This window comes from Typopeltis vanoorti, chromosome 5 (assembly GCF_054136105.1).
Source record: "Typopeltis vanoorti isolate ZY-2024b chromosome 5, IOZ_Tvanoo_1.0, whole genome shotgun sequence".
NCBI lineage: Eukaryota > Metazoa > Arthropoda > Arachnida > Uropygi > Thelyphonidae > Typopeltis > Typopeltis vanoorti.
The window spans coordinates 100,329,745-100,351,447 of NC_143553.1; the positions used below are offsets into that span (position 1 = coordinate 100,329,745).

General features: G+C 35.0%; 1 protein-coding gene across 1 annotated transcript in view; it reads right to left on the minus strand.

Moving 5' to 3' along the window:
- The window catches only part of LOC150106689 (gem-associated protein 5-like), a 560,402-nt gene that overhangs the window by 453,957 nt on the left and 84,742 nt on the right, over positions 1–21,703 (minus strand). The window contains exon 5 of the mRNA XM_090392643.1: positions 14,884–15,037. Coding sequence (XP_090248769.1) covers positions 14,884–15,037 — 154 coding nt within the window. The remainder of the gene's footprint in view (positions 1–14,883; positions 15,038–21,703) is intronic.

Here is a 21,703-nt window from a genome sequence, read left to right on the forward strand (position 1 = left end):
AATTGTTTACTTTCATTTAAGTCTTGAAATCTTCATCCTTTAAGTATATTTGAAGGGGATAAATTAACTGTGGAAAAGATACAAAGACGGATGACAAATGGTCTCAGGACTGTACAAGGATAGTTATGAGAATCGGCTGAGGGAATGTGGACTGCAGAGTTTGGCGGATAGAAGAAGGAGAGGTGATATGATTGAGACTTTTAAACTGTTGAGAGGTGGTTACAGGGTTGACACTGGGGAGTTCTTTCACTTGGTTGAACAGCGGGAAGGAGTGATGACAAGAGGCCATCCCTGGAAGTTAAGAAAGGAAACTGAGAGCAAGAGGGTGAGGAGTGGTTTCTTTGCATGGAGGGTGGTTGAGCCGTGGAATGCATTGCCTGATGGAGTGGTGAGGGCGAGAATGGTCAATGAGTTTAAGGAGTGGTATGATAGATTTTGTGTTTCTTAGGGGGAACCTCCCCTTGATGAGTCTTGACAGACTTTATGTTCTTAGGAAGGACCTCCCACGATGAGTCTTTTGACTCCATGGAGGCCTGAATAATAATAATAATATATTTTAGCTTAGGGGAATAAAAGAAGATGCAGGAAGCCAAATCTAGTGAATGTGGATGGAGTATGACTGTGATGTTCTTTTGAGCCAGAAACTTGCCAAGTTGAAGGAGCTGAATTAGTTGACAGAATGAGATAATTGAGCCTTCATCTCTGGGTCATAGCAGTCATGTCTCATTACCTGTGATGATACTCCCAATGAAATCTAGATCCTGAGCAACATGATTTTTGAGATCCTATTTAGTCCTTAGTCTTGGCACAAACTTTGCAGCAATTCTCCTAACTGCCAAATCTTCTGTCGGAATCAGATTTAGTGGCAGAATCCAACTGAGATCTGTGTTTTACGGACTAACTCTCAAATAGTAATTTGGTGATTGTTGACTTTTTATAAACACAAGTCACACACATCATGGGTGTGGGATGTTGATTGTCATCAAAAGTGAGGGTCATTTTTAATCAAAGAAGAATACCAAAATCTAGTTGGATTGATTGATTCAGTCAGAAGTGCCTTAGAAGCACAAAATGCTAGATATGAAATACTGGAGTGCTTACAAGTAACACACTAATTTGGAGGAGAATTGTTGATAAGAGATTAATAATAATGTAAACTTAATCATGTAGCACTGTCATAGTAGCCTGAACATCCCTAGAAGATACATATTAGGATATTGATGATGATAGGCTCCAAAAATCCACTCGTCACTGGCGAGTAATCAGAGACAAGTAGCAAGTGAATTTTCAGCATTATTCTAAATGTATTAAAAATATTTTATTCTTCTCATAATTTACACTTTTTTTTTTTTAAATTTTAGAACATCATGTCATTCAGTGTCAAGTTATTTGATCACAGACTGCTGCCAACAAATTTATTAAAGAAGTTTTATTTCCAACTAGGAAACAACATCTTTATTTTATTAATAAAATGAACAGTCATTAAAATCTCAACCTGTACTTCTTCCCCTAATAGCTGTCCTGTCATCATCGTCGTAACACAACAATTGATAACGTTTAAACAGTTTTTCTTTCTATATGAAAGACTTCATAATATCTACTATTGAGTTCCAAAAATCCCCTCATTTCTCTCCCAGCTGTATCATACAGAGCTCATCTTCTCCATGCATGCTCCTTATGCATCATACTTCCGTTTTTCATTTCAGTCATGAAGAGGTAAAAATAAGCCACCATTATGCTATGTCGTTAAAGCACCTTACTTGAAAACAGTAAATCTCACACACTTCAAGCAAAACAAGTATGTTTTTCATATCATGAATTCAGTTTAATTAAATTATAGTTATCATTTATAATATATAAATTTTATAATCATATCAATGCATTAATTAAGTTCAATTTATTTAATTTATTTATCCAGTATGCACGACATATGTAATTATTGTTGTTATTATACAGGCACCTCCATGCAGTCTGGAGACTCATCGCAGGAGATAAACTTAAAAAAAATATTGATCAACAATTATAATACCTGTACAATATCTGTCATATTTTGCCCTGAAATCATTCTGACAAAGCACACACAACTGACTCTGGCAAACAATTCCACTTATTCACCACTCTTCAAGCAAAAAAACTCTACAACTCATTCCCTTACTCAGTTTCCATGGATGACCACTAGTTTTCCTCACATTATTCATGTAGTGAAATATTTCCTGTGCATCAATCCTATAAACCTCCCCTAAGCAATTTATGTGTCTCTATCATATCTCTCCCCCTCCTTATCTGCTGCACAACCAGCTTCTGTAACCAACAAATCTTTAATCTCTCTCTCTCTCTCTCTCCTCATATGCATTATGCAGTACTGCCACCATCTTAGCTACTCTCCTCTGAATCAGCTTCACCTCATCCACATCTCCAAGAAACCCAAACGACCAGATCTGTGCACAATAATCCAGATGAGGCCTTATCAAAGCCTTATAAAGTGGAATAATAACCTTCTTACCTCTGCATGTCAGGGTGTTCTTAATAAATCAGGTAATCAAAAATACTATAATCTGTTTTAGCCACTTCTGCGATATATCCCCTGAACTTCAATGCAATATGTAATAATAATTATAAAAAAATGTGCTTTTCTCACTGTGTAATTTAATTAATATAATAAACCTGAAATTATAAACACAAAAGTTAAAACTGGCACAATTTAATTAAATACTTAGTATATCTAGGTGCAAAATTCTAATACAGTATTATCCTAAGCTTATTTTCATAATTTGATAACATGAATTAACTTAGTATAATTAAACACTTGAATACTATCTAATGACAAGGCTGCTATTTAAAATTCATTTTAGAAATTATGGACTTTACAACCGTGTTATAAATAACTCTTTTAATATCCTGACGTTTCGATCTTCATATTAAGATCATCATCTGGGGCACATACAAATATATAGGACAAGCTAAGTTACATTACATATAGTAAGCTAGAGAAACAATGAATTGATCACAAGTTATTCTACTGGCATGCATTCTAGTAGGAAAAAAAATTAATTATTTATAAACTACATCAAGCTAAATTCTATTTATGATAACATGAATAAGCATTCTTTCTTACAGATAGTTTTCTTTCAGTAACAATGCTGTCCTATTTTTAGCATTACAATTGTTATTTTTGATTTAGGATCCTGGATTTTCTACAGTCCTGTTCATAGTTGCTCTTAGAGAGAAAGGTTCTGTGGGTAGAATATGTACCTTACATATGTTTGGGATTTTTAAACCATCATTATTGTTCAGATTGGGGTGGTTAGTAATAATCTCACAGGCTTCCTTAAATTTGCGTTCATACCATGTGTTTGGTGTGATGTAGACCAGCGCTTCCCAAACTGTGGGCCATGGCCCCCTTGGGGACCGTAGGTTTTGTTGAGGGGGGGGGGGCATGAAATAATGTAAACAAATTTTAAATGTTTTAAGACTAAGTAGATTTTTTTTATTTTAAAAGAAACGTACTTAACTTTTATTTATTATTTCTTTTTTTTGTTATTTTTTATATTTTAATGGAAAAATTCACACAATGGTGTTGGTTCACAAACTTTGCTTCCTGCATATTTCGGCGCTTAATGAATATTAGTAAATATTGCTTATTCATATGTTTCATTTCAAAGTAGTGGTTAATTGTATTTACTTCGAATGCTCTCCAGGAAAGCTCCAAATCTTCCTGTCCCTTTCATCCCGCATTCCTAATCAGGAACTGTTGATATTGACTTTATATACATATCAAAACTCGTTTTATATTATCACTGTCATCCGAGCTAGTTTTCTGTTACCAATAAAAGTTTCGCATATACTTCACACATGAAAAAAAGCTTAAAAAAGTTCATGTGGGGAGATAGTAACTGCTTGCAGTGGTAAACAACACGCCCTCCCTAACAGCCACTATACTGCAGAGGCAATAAAAACAAGTACTTTTATTATGCCAGTGAATAAGGTATGAGGAGTCTATGTAATATATTTCTCAACAAATTGTGTAATTAGAGACAACTGGGATTAAAACACACTAATTAATGAATCACACATCCTCTCATACAGAAACAAAACCATATGTTGCATGGGCAAACACAGTATCTAACTAAAAACTATTGTTATTAATTAGATATGTGTGAGTTCGATTTCCCAAGGCAGCAATAAAATTCAACGGAATGTGTTAAAATTCGTAAAAGTGTTAAAACTGAGTAATATATATATATATATATAATGAATGTTATGGCAGTTTCACATATGGAATTCGGTTGAAGAGAGTTAGCATTTCAACTCGATTGTCAGATATGCTTTTATCTTTCGGTTGCGTGATCTTTTGTTAATACCGCACCAATCACATGCACGTTTTAATAACCTGCCTTTGCTGTCTGTTTCGCATTAGGCTTAATTACCGTAAAGGGAGAAAAGTCACAAAAGAGAAAAATGTTCCTTGTCCAGGGATTCCCTTATTCAGGTAATATTCACTAATTTCATGTTATCAGTTCTGTGGTGTGCCAGTATCGATAAGTGGTGATATTATTTGATCTATTCTACGTTAAAAAATTTAACCCTGAGATGGATAAGTGGCTGATAAAAATATAAAAAAAATCTCGCGAACAATCAGAAGAAGCAGAAACAGACTCAAAAAAAGGACAGTATTTCATATTTTACCAGAACAGCCTGCATCGTCTTCAGAACCAAACGGTAAGAGGCAAAAATGTAATATATGCATTTGATTTTTGCAATATTCGCTGTGTATGTTTTGTATTGAATATAATTACAATAAATATAATAATAATATATCTCTCTATTACGATTCTTTTTCGAGGGGGGGGGGGGCGTGAAATATTTTAATTTTTGCAAAGGGGGCCCTGACATCCAGAAGTTTGGGAAGCACTGATGTAGACAACTAGTGCTTTTCCAGTCAATTCTATGTAAGGTGTTCAAGAGCATGATCAGAAAGGCCAGCTTCACCATAATTATTATGTGTCGCTTATGTTTTTTTTGTCTGATAGGAATGGAATTGTGCATCCTGTTTCTCCTATATATGGTATGTTACAGGTGCAATAAATATGCAATGATATATATACTCCAGGGTGGGCCAGTGGAAGGAGTGGGTCTTTGGATGAGTTGAGTAAGCTTTTTAATTTTACAGGAGGTTTAAAGGTGGCTTTGAGGTTGTATTTTTGTAGTATTCTGTTTATTTTATCTGATGTCCCTTTAATGTAAGGAATGGATATAGTTTTATTGTAGTCTGGTTTATCTTTGTTTTTTATTGAGGTCTTGTACAGAATTTTGTTAATAGTGTTTTGACTGTAATAACCATTTTTTAGAAAAGTATTGCTGATAACTTTAAATTCGTCTTTCAGTGTCTGTTCACTAGAGCAGATCTTCAGAGCTCTGTTTTTTAGCGTATTCATGTTCCAGTAGCTGACTTTTTATTGCTTGTCCTGTTTCCCTGTCGAAAACAGTGGGGGGAGGGGGGGGGCTTGGTTTATGCAGGCAGCATAAAATCTCATCATGTACTGTCATACAGTCCTAGGTATTTGTACCGTCATAGGTATTTGTTTTTTAAGCCAATAAAGAGTACAATTTAGTAAAAGTCTCAAATTGCCAGCCCATCCTCATTCATTCAGTACCCAGTGGATACCTGCTAATATAGTTCACCATGTGAAGGTGAGGATTAGATATTAGGTCAGAAGTCCAGTCGGTTCTCCATATTCCTTAAAGATGATATGGAGGTCTAGTCCCAGTTATTGGCTTTGACTCATAAGCAACTTTCGTGAGAAGATGAAACTAGGAACATGGAAAGCACTGGAAAACAACTTCATTTCAAAGGGAAACCTTACTTAAATACAAGTTTTAGCAAAGATGATAAATTAATATGGAAATAGGATAAACAAAGCTGGTATGATAAGAAGCCAATAAAATAATTTTATGTGGAAAAAGAGAAAAACTGGCCAAAACACTCAACAAGACAAAGATCAAGCCAATCTTAATTTTTTGAACTAAGCAATGGGTTAGAAAGGAAACCAATAAAGTCTACAGACCACAGAGACAAGAGCTCTGAGAAAAATTACGGGAAGTAAACAGGCATGAGTGACAGAATCATATTAAAAATGAAGATTATTAAGGAACTTGACACTGTTAGCATTCAAGAATATGTGTGAGCAGGCTAATCTAAGGTAGTATTGGTCTCTTAAACAGAATGGAAAAGAAAAAGCTAGTGAAACAAGTGCTAAGGAGGCAGGATAAAAATTAAGGTGATGACCAATATTGAAGTGGATTGATGAAGTAAGAAATGCCTTAGACAGTCAATATTGGAGTCTTGACAAATAACATATTAATTTGGAAGAAAACGTGATATGAAGCTAATAATAATATAAACTTAATCACATAGTGACTGTACACCCCCTTAAGGGTATGTATCAGAAATGTGATGAAAATAAAATCCAAATTTTAATTAAATTACATGGTTTAGCTTACTTTTGAGAATGATTTTTACATATCATTTGTATTTTTACTTGTATTTTTACATATCATAATGCTTGGCACTGGAAATGAAAGGACAGAAAATGGTATTAAAAAATCACAAAACTGAGTGGCCTTGTGTGAGTTTTTAATTTAATGTTACAGGTGTGGTAAAAGTGTGAGTTATGAATTGATAATGTAGTCAAGAGGAGTTATAGAGAATAAATATATTGCATCATGTTTCAAGACATTCTAGTTAACCATTACAAAATGGTGATTCTGCATTAGATGAGTGGGTAAGGGGAACTCGGTGATGTTAGCGAGTCCATGTTGAGTTGTGATTTCTGTTGCCAATCTGGGTAACCTTGTACTTCCTAACAGAAGCTAAAACCTGTGTGGGGTGGAGAGAGAGAGAGAGAGAGAGAGAAACAGGCAAGTCATCAAAATAATCAATAAATATGGATAAAGTGATGTTACTTATTTAATTACGTTTGTCAACTACTGACTGACTTTGCTACCGTAAAACAGCGTGCTGATGGGACCTGTTCTACATCATTCAATTAAAATTTGTCTCAGGATGAGCTTTTGAAATACTTGTCTGATCAGATTAGCAATGAGGCAGTTACTAATTAAATTGTAAATAGTTGTAAAAAAATTGCAATACTTTAACCAACTTTAAATGTCCTTTATTTTAGTGCAATGATTAAATTAATTTTTAACCAAAATGCATACACAGCGTAGTGTGCATTTTGCAGAAAAACTAAATTGAAATGATAAATATTTAGATCACATTAAAAATTGATCTTCTGCATATCTCCATGTGTTAGGAATTTGTGTTTCTGAATATAATGCGTATAATCTCCAAGTTAACTTGTAAAAGATAATAACCTGATATCCGTTTTTCTGAAAATATTTCTGAATATATATATATATATATATATATATATATATATATACACAGCACGTAGTCAACTTTTATTTGGAACTCAAGCTCGCATTACTGTTTTCAAAATGTACTACTGTTTTTTGGACTAGTACTGTTAATGCAATTTTTAAATCTCTGTTGTTTTTTTGTATATTTCTTTGATTGTGATACCTGAAGAAGTTGATCCATTCAACGAAACTAGTAGTATCTTTTTAAATAAACCATGTCATCTCTTTATCTCTCAGTATCAGTCATTTAAAATAATTTATAATATTTTCTACCGAGCAAAAATGAATGTTCAGAAAATATATATACACCTAAACTTCTTTTAATGCAAATTTTTTTTTACATGAGTTCGGAGTTACGCGAATTGGGATATCAAATTTTTTTTTTTTTTTTTTTTTTTTTTTTTTTTTTTTTTTTTTTTACGCGATTTACCTAAAGTCTAAGTTAGGAAAAAATCCGTAATTCAAGAAAATTCTGAGAATTTTGTAGAATTGCATTCTTATTTCAATTAAGAAAATTCTAAATTCTTACGAATTTCATTTATTGGGAATGCCCCGAATTACATAACTGAATGCGCATAATAAAGCAGTTCTTAGTAGTTTGAATTTAGTGTTTGAGTAGACAACACAGTTACCACATTTTTTGCAAAATCAAAATAAAAATTGCATTATAAAATTAATAATTTTGCCAAGAAATAATAAATGATAAGCTATATGTAATTTTCAAACTTTCATTTCATTAACTGAAGATTTTAATCCAGCCCTCACACGATGTTGCCGATAACCAAAAAAAAAAAAAAAAAGGAAAGCCGTTTCCTTGGATATAAAAATTCAAATTTTAGATCGTCTTCAAATTGGGGAAGATGGGACGGCTGTGGGTAAGCATTTTGGAGTCCGTGAATCAACTGTCAGATCTATAAAGAAAAATGAAGAGGCTATTAGAAAAGCGGTATGTTCTGGTACAAAATTATCATTATACACAAGAAATGTTGTTCTAGAAAAGGCTGAAAAAGCTTTAGTGATGTGGATAGAAGATAATGTACAAAAAAGAATGCCAGTTGTTGATTGCTTGATGGAAATTCAATCAAGCAATCAGTCAGCATTGAGATTTTATGAACAGATTAAAAAACTGCAGCCAGATACTTCATCTCAATCGAGGAAAAAATATGAATTTCATGCAAGCAATAGTTGGCTGGCTAAGTTTATTAAAAGACATGCTCTTCATAATATAAAAATTAAAGGTGAAACGGCTTCTGCTGATGAAACAGCTGCTAAAGCATTTCCACAAAAACTTGCTAAAATAATTGAAGATGGAGGTTGCACTCGTCAACAAGTTTGGAATATGGATGAAACCGGCCTTTTCTGGAAAAGAATGCCAAACTTATGTAAAAATGCAAAAAACGGTTGGTGAGTTCAAAACAGCAAAGGATCGCATAACACTCCTATTTTGTTCGAACACTTTAGGAGATCGGATGTTAAAACCACTGCTCATAAATCGATCATTAAGACCACGGCCAATGAAAGGTGCAGATTTTCAAAAATTGCTAGTTCATTGGATGGCCAACAAAAAAGCTTGGGTGACCACTGATATTTTCAGTGAATGGTTCCACAAACATTTTGTGCCAGAAGTTAGACACTATTTGAATGACAAGGGTCTCGAATTTAAATTGCTTTTGATTCTTGATAATGCACCCAGTCATCCTGCCATAGAACACCCAAATGTGCAATTTTTTTTTTTCTGCCGCCCAATACCACATCATTGCTACAACCTCTAGATCAGGGTATAATTGTGACTTTTAAAACATTATGTCAGACGAACATTTGTACGTTTTGAACAAGCTAAATGATGATGAAACACTGTCAGTTATGGATGTGATTCGATTATCGTTATCTGAATTGAGATCAGAAACTATGAATGCATGCTGGAAAGCTATTTGGCCCACATGTGTTAAAGAGAATGCTCCTGTTCCCCTCAATCATACTGCAGAATTCCCCAATATAATAAGTTTGGCATGTGAAATTGGCAGAGAAGGATTCGATGATCTTACGTCGGCAGATATAGAAGAATTGTTAATTGATAAACCTCTTAGCGAAGACGAAATAGTGAAGATTGTTTCTAAGACTCCTGAAAGAGAAGAAGCTAATAATAATGATCAAGATAATCCTACTTTTACTGCTGATATAATTACAAAAGGTCTTAAACTGGCCAGTAATTTAGGCAATTATTTTGCCCGACATGATCCAAATGAAGAACGTGCTCGAAAGTTTTCACGTGAGCTTAAGTTGTTAATGTCTTCATAGAGAGAATTATATCGCGACTTATATAAAGCATCAATACAGTGATTAATAACTGAGTTCATGCCTAAAACTACTGAAACAACCAGTGGTACTTTTGTTCACGACATGACAAGAATAATTCCACAAGTTGAGGCAGAAGTCGATGTCGATAATACCATTACTATTACAGTCTCACGAAAACGAAAGCTTTTGCGTTTATTGTCAGAAACTGATAGCGAATAACATAATTTTTTTTATAGAATCCTTAGCAAACAACTGAAATGAATATGTTTTTTTTTTAAGTTATTAAAATTCATTATATATATGTGTGTTCTCCATGAAATGTAAATACAAATCTTATGATCCTAACAAATTTAATGTTTGTTTTTTTCATTATTGTGCTTATATTTCAGGTTTGGAACCAATCTTCACTTTTTCTATGGAGTCAGTAGTTCTTTTTACGCGAATTCTATTTACATGTAATTTTTAGAAACGTATCTATCACGTAAAAAGAGGTTTAGGTGTATATATATATTTTTTTTTAACTTCTAAATTTTATCAACATTAAAAACAAGCATTAGGACTAATAATTTTAAGCAAAAAAGACAAACATGATGAAGTTGTTCAGTCTAAGTCTCAGCTCAGGCAGAGTTCTAGAGGAGTGGAAAGAGAGCAAGATAATTCCATTGCATAAAGTTGTCTCTAAGACACAGGTAGCAAACTAACAGACCAATTAATATATCAGGAGTGGTTATTAAAAAGTTTGAAAAGATGTAAAATCCAACAGTGGATGGATAGGGATGTGATATTCTATAGTGGGCAGCATGGCTTTGTCAAGGATAAGTCCTGCCAAATTATATTATATGGTGAAACTTGCAGAGTATTCATAACTAAAAATTCAGACGTATACCACAGTAATTAAATTTTAATAATATATAGATATTTCGTCTTTATCTTAAGACATCATCAACACAGTTATTACAAACAATGCTAGGAATTACATTCAAAGGAACAGTTAGTGCAGATGCTTACATTGGAATCCCTCTATACATACAGTAGCATGTTTGAGGACTAAAATATTTGGCTGTAAATTAAGATTAAATAAAATATATCTGATAAATTTATTTTATACAGTTGGGGATTATAATTTCCCAGACCTTTGGGATAGTGAGACAGTCATTACGCTTAAGATTGGGTCTGTGATGTAAGGCTTCAGCACTTTCTTTATATAAACACTCATGTTTATATAAGGATCTATGTAGCAGCTTGATATTTTTTCACTAGATCCTATGGTTAGGGTTTTTCAACTGCATGTTGAGCAAGGCCAGATTTGTGCAGCTTGATCAGACGGATGTGGTCTTGGTGTTCAGCGATGCATTTACTTATAAATCTTCCTATTTGTCTTGTCTTAGTAATTTATTCACATTTTATAATAAAGTGACAATGGGATTGGATAAAGGAAATGGCTACACCATGATACACTACTGCACTTGGGAAGGCATTTGAAAGAATACCACATGGAAAAACTATTACAAAAGTTGAAGCAAATGGATATGAAGCTAGTAACATGGATAGGGAGGATGACTGACAGACAGACAGACCAATACCAGAGAGTAGTATATGGTGGAGTGGAATCTAGGAAAATGAGGGTGACTAGTAGATAAATGAGTGGAATGGATTACTAGAATTAGTTGCGAGTTCCCTGACAGTGATAAACATGCTACAGAGAGGAATTGGAAATGTAAAAAGTCTAGGGAAGGCCTGCACAACATACGGCCCGCAGGCTGCCCACAGTGCTATTTATTTTGGCCCGTCTGCCTGATTGAATTATTTAATCATATGGGGGAATATGAAATTAGCCAATTTTTTCCTAGCTTTGAATTAAATTTTTACTAGGCCTCTGCATGTTTAAGTTAATGCGATTAATGTCACAATCATGTTTCTTTCGACTCGACAATAAATTGCATTTGAAGTTATTCCCACTATCGTATTTAATAACAAATTATTACAATCGCTTCGAGGTTTTGTTAGTGCTAGTGTCGCTGCAGGGAAATTCAACGTAACATCTCCGTGATAATGACAGTGTCTACGAACGAGAACAAATCATATTACACAAAGTTGCCCGTGCCTTGACTGGCTTTGGCAGTGTAGTGGTTGGTGGTAGCTGGAGCAATACATTACATAACTGTTGTCATAACCTGCATTATTGCGAGTTTTTCTTCATTAGTTTTTTGTAATTAATGTTGTTCAATCTCGACACAATGAACTTAAGTAAAAAGCGTGAAATAGATTTGGAACATCGAGCATTTAATCCTGAGTGGACAAACAAATATTTTTTTATGTTGTTTAAGGAAAAAAATGCCATTGAGTAATGAAAACGAAGTCTGCATAAGAGTAACTGAGGATCCATTTTCTGTCGAAGCAGGAAATCTACCTGTCGAACTCCAGATGGAAGTTATTGATCTCCAGTGTTCTGAAAACTATCGGGTCAAGCAAAGGAAGAGTATTTTACAAGAGTTTTATTCTATTCTGGATCAGGACAAATTTAAAGGTTTGTTGGATACTGCCTAACAGGTATTTTGTATGTTTGGGAACACATATACTGTTGTGTCCCAATTTATGATTATTATTCTAACAATTATCCTTACAAGTGAAATTCTACTTATCGTTATCCAACTTTCATCTATGTACGAGATATTACCCAAAATACAAATATTTAAGCTATTTCTCCCCTTAGTATTCCTAATATTTCTATTATACTGCGCCTTTTAGGACATTTAGTTTGAGATATTAAATACAAAAACAAGGAGCAATTACCAAAACATGTCTGAATGTGAGACAATATTGCAGTCGTGACACTTTATCTCGTAACTCATCTAAATATTCTCCCCTCCCGCATGATTAGGTTCGTACATTTTCAAGTGGTGCATTGGGCAGAGCAATTTCAGACAACTGAATTATCAATGAACAAAGGTTTATTAAACTCATTAGCATGGTACAATTCAATTCCTAATATATATAACTCAATTCAATACTAAGAAAATATTTACAAAATAACATTAGCTAATCACAAGTATTTGGCTAAAATCCTATATGGGTATTGCGATCATGCCACCATAACAAATTCAACACATACAATCATATGTATAATCCCAGATCTAATTAACACTTTAGTTAACCCTATATTAGTCTGAATATGCTATATGCTGTAGCACATGGACATATGTGATCAACTCACTCTATTTAACTATCTAAAATTATGTAGATTAAACTATCCTTTCACTGTGCTAACACATAACTTTGACCTTTAAAACTTTCCTATAAGTTACAATACACATGCATAAATCTCGGGACACTTGAATAGTTATGTAATTAATATTAACAAGCATACTCTCATTACAATCTCATGTACTATAGTCCTAGTATAATTTTCCTTAGTCTCTTCAACTGTTCAGTAATAGAACAATGATTGCAATTACCTATGATTTCAATTAACATGAGATTTTTACAGTATCTTTTGACTTGGGTTTTCTATATTGGCCTCTACCGTTTTTCCGATTGTACTATCCTGGGATGAACTCCTCTATAATCTGTCACTCCTAAGTTCTTTTGGCATTAAACTGGGCTTTTGCGATCTTAACTTTTTGTACTTGAATTAAGGATGCACTTAGAATCATCTATACAATGGCTGTGAAACTCACCACGTGGGCACTGACTTCTTTACAGACTTCTATCTCTCGTTGTTGTCACAGAAAGATGAAACATTGAGACAATACCTTCTTTCCTTTAGCTAAATGGCATTCCTCGTTTCTTACCATAGGAATATGGAATCGAAATCCTGCTCACTTTTGTTCCCTTGTTGTGTCGGACGGAGATTAACTCCAACCCCGCCACTCAGGAAAACCGCGTGAAAAACCTATACGAAAAAGCTCATGAAGAAACTATCCGGGAAAAAGCCTCGTGGGGGGAGTTTCTAACCCTTTTATACCTTGGCCCCTACCGGCACCTTCTTTAATTTCTTTTCTCCGCCCCTTACTGGATTCGACTTCACTGACCAATTAGGGTGCCGTTTTTCTGCCAAACATCCTGCGGTCGGCGAGCACGCGACTCACACGTGACGACGTCTCAATTTGGGAATTGACCCTGAGCGATAGTCCTTTGCTTTTTTTGCTAGCCTCAAATTAATCCCCCTTTCAAAATTTTCTCTAAGAATTTACTTAATATTTTAATCTCTCATTTCAGGTGTTAAAACTAGCCTCTCACATACAATTTCTTATGACTAATCTTTTCTGTCTTACTTAGCTAATTTTTTTTCATATCACAACTGTAATATATTTCTTCTTTTATTATTTAGTTCAACAAACACTTTTTTGTTATATATTTTACTTGGATGCAAGAATATATTTCTTTCTTTAAATAATTTATGTATTAGCTCTTATACAGGGGTTTTACTTTATTTTCTCTTCATGTTACACCATGATAACTGAAAATTCCACATAGTGAAGGTATCAGGGTGTAACAATACTTGCGAACAAATATTTTCAGTCATGAACGTGAACAAAACCAAACAACGTTCATCTCTTTAAGTGATATCAATTTAGAGGCCATATCAAGAACGGTCACTTCAAACATGACACCAAACTTTGATAAAATAGTGGCAACAAAGAAATGCAATGTGTCACATTGTGACATTCAGTCACTGATATTTCACTGAGAATAAGTGTGATATTCTCAGTGAAATTATTAGTAAACTTTGTGTTTATGTTTAAGTGGTTTTCATTAAGAAATTTTGCAGCTATATCTGTTTGTAAATAATTTTGATTATAGTTTTAATTGTAACTAAAAAATTTAAATATGCATATTAATTAGTATTTACTGTAGACCTACTAACAAATTTACTTGAGTTTAGCTGCAGTGGACTGGTCTAAGATTCTAGGTCTGAAGTGATCAGGCCCTTAGTCAGGTGGTCCAAGTTGGGTTTGGCCCTCAAAGACAATCAATTTGTGCAAGCCTGGTCTAGAGTAACCATGTATAGGGAAAACTGCAATAAGTACTTCACATATTAATTAGAAACATTTGTATCTATATAATCTCTGCTGTGAAAACAGAGTACATGGACCATTTCTGAAATTGACTTAAAATAATGATAATAATTCTTAGCAAATAAAGAAAGAATCAAAAATATATTACTTGGCGATCCAATGAGATTGTGCAAAGTATTTTCCCATCATTTCCAGGATTTGTTATATTGAAAATGCACCTGTTGTGACCACCCATATCTTTACTTTCTAACATTTCCTTCTGCAATGTATCTCCACTCAGGTTCCATAAAATGAGGTCTCCACTTAAAACAATAAAAACATAATAATCAAAACTAATATACAAATTAAAAGCAGAAAAAAAAATAACCCATAAAATCCCAAGTTTTTCAGAGAAGTACTAAAATAAGCCAAAAATTAAAATTATTAGTTTCTGTATGTGATAATTATCATATACAAAGTATGTGGATCCAATAATGTAAAATCAGCAATTAATGGGGGAGGGATCTTTCTAGCACATAAAACAATTCCACAGTAATTAATTTCAGAACTTTGCAAAGCAATGCCATACAATTCCTTGTTTTGTTTTTGTTTTTTTGTACATATAATCAGCATCATTATTATGGGCAACTCCAAGGAGTCTTTAGACTCATCAAGGGAGGGCCCTAAACATTATGTCAAGAACTATTCAGCATTCATACTTTGCTTTGAACTCATTCAAAATCATGGCACCCACAACAGACTCTAGCGGCTTATTCCACTCATTCACCACTCTACAAGTAAAAAACCTAGTTCTAACATACTTGCTAATTACACTCTTGCTCAATTTCCATGGATGGCGCCTAGTTCTCCCACCACCAGTCCTGTTCTGAAAAATTTCCTCTGAGTTAATCCTGTAAAAACTCCTCAGTAATTTGAATGCCTCAATCATATCACCCCTTTTCTGCCTATCAATCAATTTCTGTAACATATCTTCAACCTGTTCTCATAAGGTTCATTCAATAGACCAGCTATCATCTTGGTCACCAGCCTCTGGATCCTTTCTACCTCCTCCCCATCAAGGAGAAACCCTGGCACCCAGATCTGAGCACAGTAGTCAAGACGGGGTCTTATCAAGGTTCGATAAGAGAGGAACAATAACCTGCTTATCTCTGCTAGTCAAAGTATTCTTCATTAACCAAGTGATCTGATAAACTGATTTAGCCACTTTTGCTATGCGCCCCTTAAACTTCAACTCCATATCCACCAACACTCCCAAATCTCTGGTTTCGTCAATTTCCCGGAGTACGGTTCCACGAATGTGGTATACTGCTGTTAATCTTTTCACCCAAAAATACATAACCTTATACTTAGCCACATTAAACTGACATCCATTCTCCTTAGTCCAGTCTGTCAATCTATCCAAACCATCCTGCAAAATTTTGACATCGTGTGTGTTCACTATTGCTCTACTCAACTTTGCATCATTGGCAAATAAATGAACAGTTCCTCTCAGATCCTTTCCTATATCATTAATGAATGAATTAAATAGCAGTGGTCCAAGTACAGAACCCTGTGGCACACCACTAGTCACAAGCCTTCTTTTGGATTCTACTCCTGCATAAAGTACTCTCTGATAACTCTCCATCAACCCCTCTATTATCCATCTCACCAACCCTACATCCATACCCAAGTACTGCAGTTTACTGATTAGAATTCCGTGTGGTATCCTGTCAAAGGTCTTAGCAAAGTCCAGCAGTATCACTGTAAACCCATTACTCTTATCCAGTTCAGCTGTCACTGTATTATAAAACGTGAGCAAGTTACTGAGGCATGATCTACCCTTCACAAAACCATGCTGCCCCCACCACCACCATACAGTATCCCATTTCCATCTATCCATTCCTGTATTTTGCTCTTGACTAATTTCTCCAAAACCTTGATGATTCCTAATATGCTGATCGATCGGATTGCAACAGCAGTCTTGGAGCCTACTTTATGCAATGGAACTATTTTCCCCTCTTTCCACCCCCTCAGGACTAACCCAGAGCTGAGACTTAAATTAAACAATATGGTCAAGGGTACTGCCAATTCCTTTGCCGCTTTACGTAAGACTCGAGCTGGTATACCATCCAATCCCAAAGATGAATTTACATTAAGGTTCTGTAATATACTATTCACCTCCATTTCATTCACCTCAATTCCTGTATAAGCCATTAGTTACCTCATTCCTGCAATATCACCACCTGGATTATGTACTCTTGCAAAGTGTTCACTTAATAATTCTACTATTCTGATTGATTCAGTTACCTTCCTACCATCCAGGAACATCGGAATTCCTTAAAATCATTCTGCCCTATACATTTTTCTTTTAGTTGCAGGATGAAGAGATGTTGGAAAGAGTCCAAAGGCTGACTAAGGTGGTTTCTGACCTCTGGAATGTTGAGTATGAGGAAAGATTGAGATGTAATTTGCAGAGTCTGGTGGAGAGGAGGAAGAGGGGAGATATGATAGAGACCTACAAGTTGGTAAGGGGTTGTTATAAGATCAATGGTGGAGAAGTCCCACAGAGAATAGTGGGAAATCAGGAGAGAACCAGAGGTCATCCCTGGAAACTGTATAAAGAGAGTGTGACTAGGGGAGTGAGAGGCATGTTATTTCATGCAGAGTTGTGAATGATTTGAATGCCTTACCTGAGAGTGTGGTGTCTGCAAGGAGTTTGAGTGTGTTTAAGACACGGTATGATGAGATGTGTGTGTGATAAAGGGACCTCCCAGATGAGTCTTTGACTCCATGAGGGGGTAATAATAATAATAATATCGAAAGAACTGTTTGGGATTCTCTTTAGCTTGCATGGCTAATTCCCTTTCATAATCTACTTTTGCTTTTCTTACTACACTAGTTACTCTTCTGGCCTGTGCTTTGTACTGTTCATGTGCTTGCAGGTCACCTTTCTCCTTAAATTCCCTCCACAATTGTTTCTTTTTTTTTTTTTGCAGCTCAAGCTTAATGGTGTTATTCATCTATTTAACTCCCACCTGATTTACTCTCCGGACTCTAGATATGCAGTTAGCCACTGCCTCTTTCAAATGCTCCTTTACCACTTCCCATGCACTATCAACATCCAGCCCTTGCAGTTTTACATGGCATGGCACTGATCCAAGCAATCTCCTAAGCTTGTCATACTTACCAGCCTGGTAAATCCACATGCACCCTGTCTTATCTGTTCATACACAAGACCTTATGATCACTCTCACCAATTGTGGCAACATGGTCATGTTCGTTATAGTCAAAGTCTCAGATGTAATTACTAGATCGAGTACTCTCGAACCCCTAGTTTTTATTCCATTACATGCTTTCTCAGGTAGTTATCCTTTAGTAACTGCATAAAATCCATTTCCTTCCTCCCATGTGTCCTTTCCTCCTTCCAATTAACGTTATAATAGTTGAAATCCCCCATAATAATTACCTCTTCTCCACTCATTGAGTCTATTTGCCTGTGCATACTATCTCCATCATCTACTCCATCACCCAACTGTATATTTTGTTCTGCTGGCCGCAATCTCACACACCACATAGCTCCAAATGTACTATTTTCACTATCCTGCAGTTCATCAGCTATCATCAATAACACTCCCCCCCCTACATTCTTTTCTCTCTGTCATTCCTGAACACACTATACTCTTTGCATTCTATCTCACTAACTATAACCTCTGGCCAGGAAGAGCCAAGGCCAAAGATTCCTCCTTGTTTTTAATACTCCTAGTATTAGTATGCATAAAGTGCAAAAGTCACCTAGTCCCATCCTTATCTTGTCTTGAATTGAATAACAGCTGTTATTCAATTCAAGACACCTTATACTAACTATCCCATTCTGGTTTGTGATCCTTCGTACTAACTCAGGCATATTATACACATTCTTACACTTAACTGCCTCACTGATGTCTGCATATCCACTCAACAGCTTCCCCCCCCACACACACACTCCCCTAAAAGCTCTAGTTTCCCTAATTCTGCACATCCACTTTCACTTCATTCAGCAAAAATTTTTCCAGTCTCTGAACACAAAATCCATTCAGATGCAAACCATCCTTCTTGTATAAGTCCTTTCACCCATCAAACTTACTCTATGGAGTGAGTTTGACGGGCAAAAGTGTATAGTCACTCATAATTATAGCCCCCCCCCCCCCTCCTCAGCTCCACTCTGTAATACCACGGCAACAGACTCACTATCTTAACTCCCTCACTCTTTTCTTTTGCTATCTCTGGTAATTCTTTCAAGTCCTCTCTCATATCACCATCATCAATTTCTTGATATGTATTCCCAAGGAACATTCAGGTTACTGAATGCCCTTGACAGCACTACATGATTAAGTTTACATTAATAATCTCCTATCAACAATTTTCCTCTAAGTCAGTCTATTACTTGTGAGGGCTGCAATATTCATATCTAACATTAAGTGCTTCTAAGACACTTCTGACCAAATCAATCCACAGACGTTGCTCTTCCTCTGGATCTCATTCCAGCCATCTTGGCATCAAACACCTATTTTGCTAAACTTTTGTCACCCATTCTATTTAAGTGCCCATACCACCTTAGATTAGCTCTGCTGACACATTCTTAATGCTAATAATGTCAAGTTCCTTTCTAATATCTTCATTTTTAATATGATTCCACCATTGCAGCCACTGGTTAACTCTATTAATTTTTCTCAAAACTATCAAATATGTGGTCTCTAGTCTTTGATCAATTGTTTCATTTCTAACCCAACTCACAGATTCATAATTAAAACTGGTTTAAAAACCGTCTTGTACACTGCTAGTATGATGTTTTGGCTAATTTCTCTCTTATTCCATATAAATTTACTCAGCTAGATTTAACCTGCCATCTTCACTAAAAACTGTGCTAAATAACTGAAATCTTTCACTTGTTCTATAGGATTGCCATTCAGAATGCAGCTGCTATGCTACTGCCTATTTTCATAGTTTTGGTCTTTTTATTGCTGATTTTCATGCCAAATATATTACAGCTGTTATTCAATTCAGTTAGTGAATCCTGGAGACTTGCACTAGATGAGTTTACATCATCTGCATAAAGCAGGGTGAGGAACACCTCGCCCGCGGGCGAAATTTCGCCCAGGCATCTATTTCAATTCGCCCCTTTGCCGATGTACTCGTATGTACATGTAAATAAAATTTGATAATAATTTAAATTTATTATTACACATTTTCCAAAATTAAGAGAACACAATCCAAAATCAACAAGTGAGTACGTTGATGAGTGTCAAAAGTTTTGAATCAATTTCAAAGGAGATTTGAAGATATAAAAATTCAAAGAATTGAATTACAAATATTTGAAACACCTTTTGATATACGCCCTGAGGAAGCTTCCAATTTCTTGCAATTAGAGTTGATTAATTTGCAGTGTGATAACACTTTGAGATCAAAATATAGTAATCTGCCTATATTGGGCTTTTACAAATCTATTGATTCTGAGAAATTCCCTTCTTTAAAAAATAACGCCTTGAAAATAGCTTCTCAGCTTTCTACTGCTTATCAATGCGAGCAATTTTTTTCAAAATTAAGTCTGACAAAAAATTGCCTTCGTACAACTCACTGACGGAAATCTCGGCAATGAACTACAAGTAGCCGTCTCATCAAGTGTGCTAATATTTCTAAGCACAAAAAAAAGCAGTTTCAGCCTTCTCACTAAAAAGTTTAAGATTGTTATAATTATATGCTTGATTGTTATAATTATATGTCTACACAATTGTAATTAAAAGATACCATATCAGATGAAAATGTTGCACATTTACTTATTGAGATATATACTGCACACTACATGCACTATATAAGAGTTAAAATTTTCCAGTCACCCGTGGAAGTTTATAAATTAGCAATTTTTGCCCTTGATACTAAAAAGGTTCCACTGGCATAAAGCAAAGAGCTAGGTTTTATATCTCCAACATCAACATCAGGCTTAATGCCACTTTCTTTCATAATGTGATCCATATAGATGGTGAATAGGAGTGGAGATGCGATTCCTTGTCTTACCCCTGATTTTACATCAGAATATCTTCCCGTATTTCCTTCAATTCTAACTGCTGACTGACAACTTAAATATATACTACATATTGCTGTGTATAATATTTCATTCACCCAATATAATTGTAGTTTTTTGAAAAGCTTTTTTTTTCTGGGCACCTTGTCATATGCCTTTTCCAGATCTGCAAAACTTAAGTACAGATCTTTGTCATATTCCTACGATTTTTCAACAATTTGTTGTAAAGTGAAAATCTGATCTTTGCAACCTCTATTTTCCCTGAACCCTGCTTCTTCTTCTCCAAGTTTCTCTTCCACAATCTTTCTCAACCTCTTTTCAAGTATGCTTGCATAAATCTTACCTGGAACACTTAGTAGAGAAATTCCTCTGTAATCCTCACATTCAGTTTTATTTCCTTTTATTGTAGATGGGTACTATGAGAATTCTACTCCAATCATTGGGAATTCGACTGTCTGACCAGGCTCTATGAATTAAGCAGTGTAGTCACTGCAAGACTACAGAAATGCTTAAGTATACCTGTATACTTAAGCATTTCTGGTCAAATATCATCTACTCAAGATGCCTTTCCACATTTCAAGTTTATTTTTGACAGTTTTTTCTACCTGAAGTATCGATGTGTACTCCTGTTTGCATTCTTCTTGAAAATTTTTTAGTATGGTTCTGTCACTGCTTGGTTTGTTTAACAGTCTTTCAAAGTAATTACTCCAGACATCTACAATATCCTTATCATCAGTTTTCATGTCACATTTATCATCTTTGATTCCTTATACAGTACTCTTTCCTCCATTTCTTAGCTTCTTCAATAGCATCCAGAACATGTTGCCACATTCCTGATATTTATTTTCTATACTCTTACCAAAGTCTTTCCATGACTTTTGTTTAGCTACTTTTACACACAGCCTAACTCTCTTACATTTTTCTCTGTATT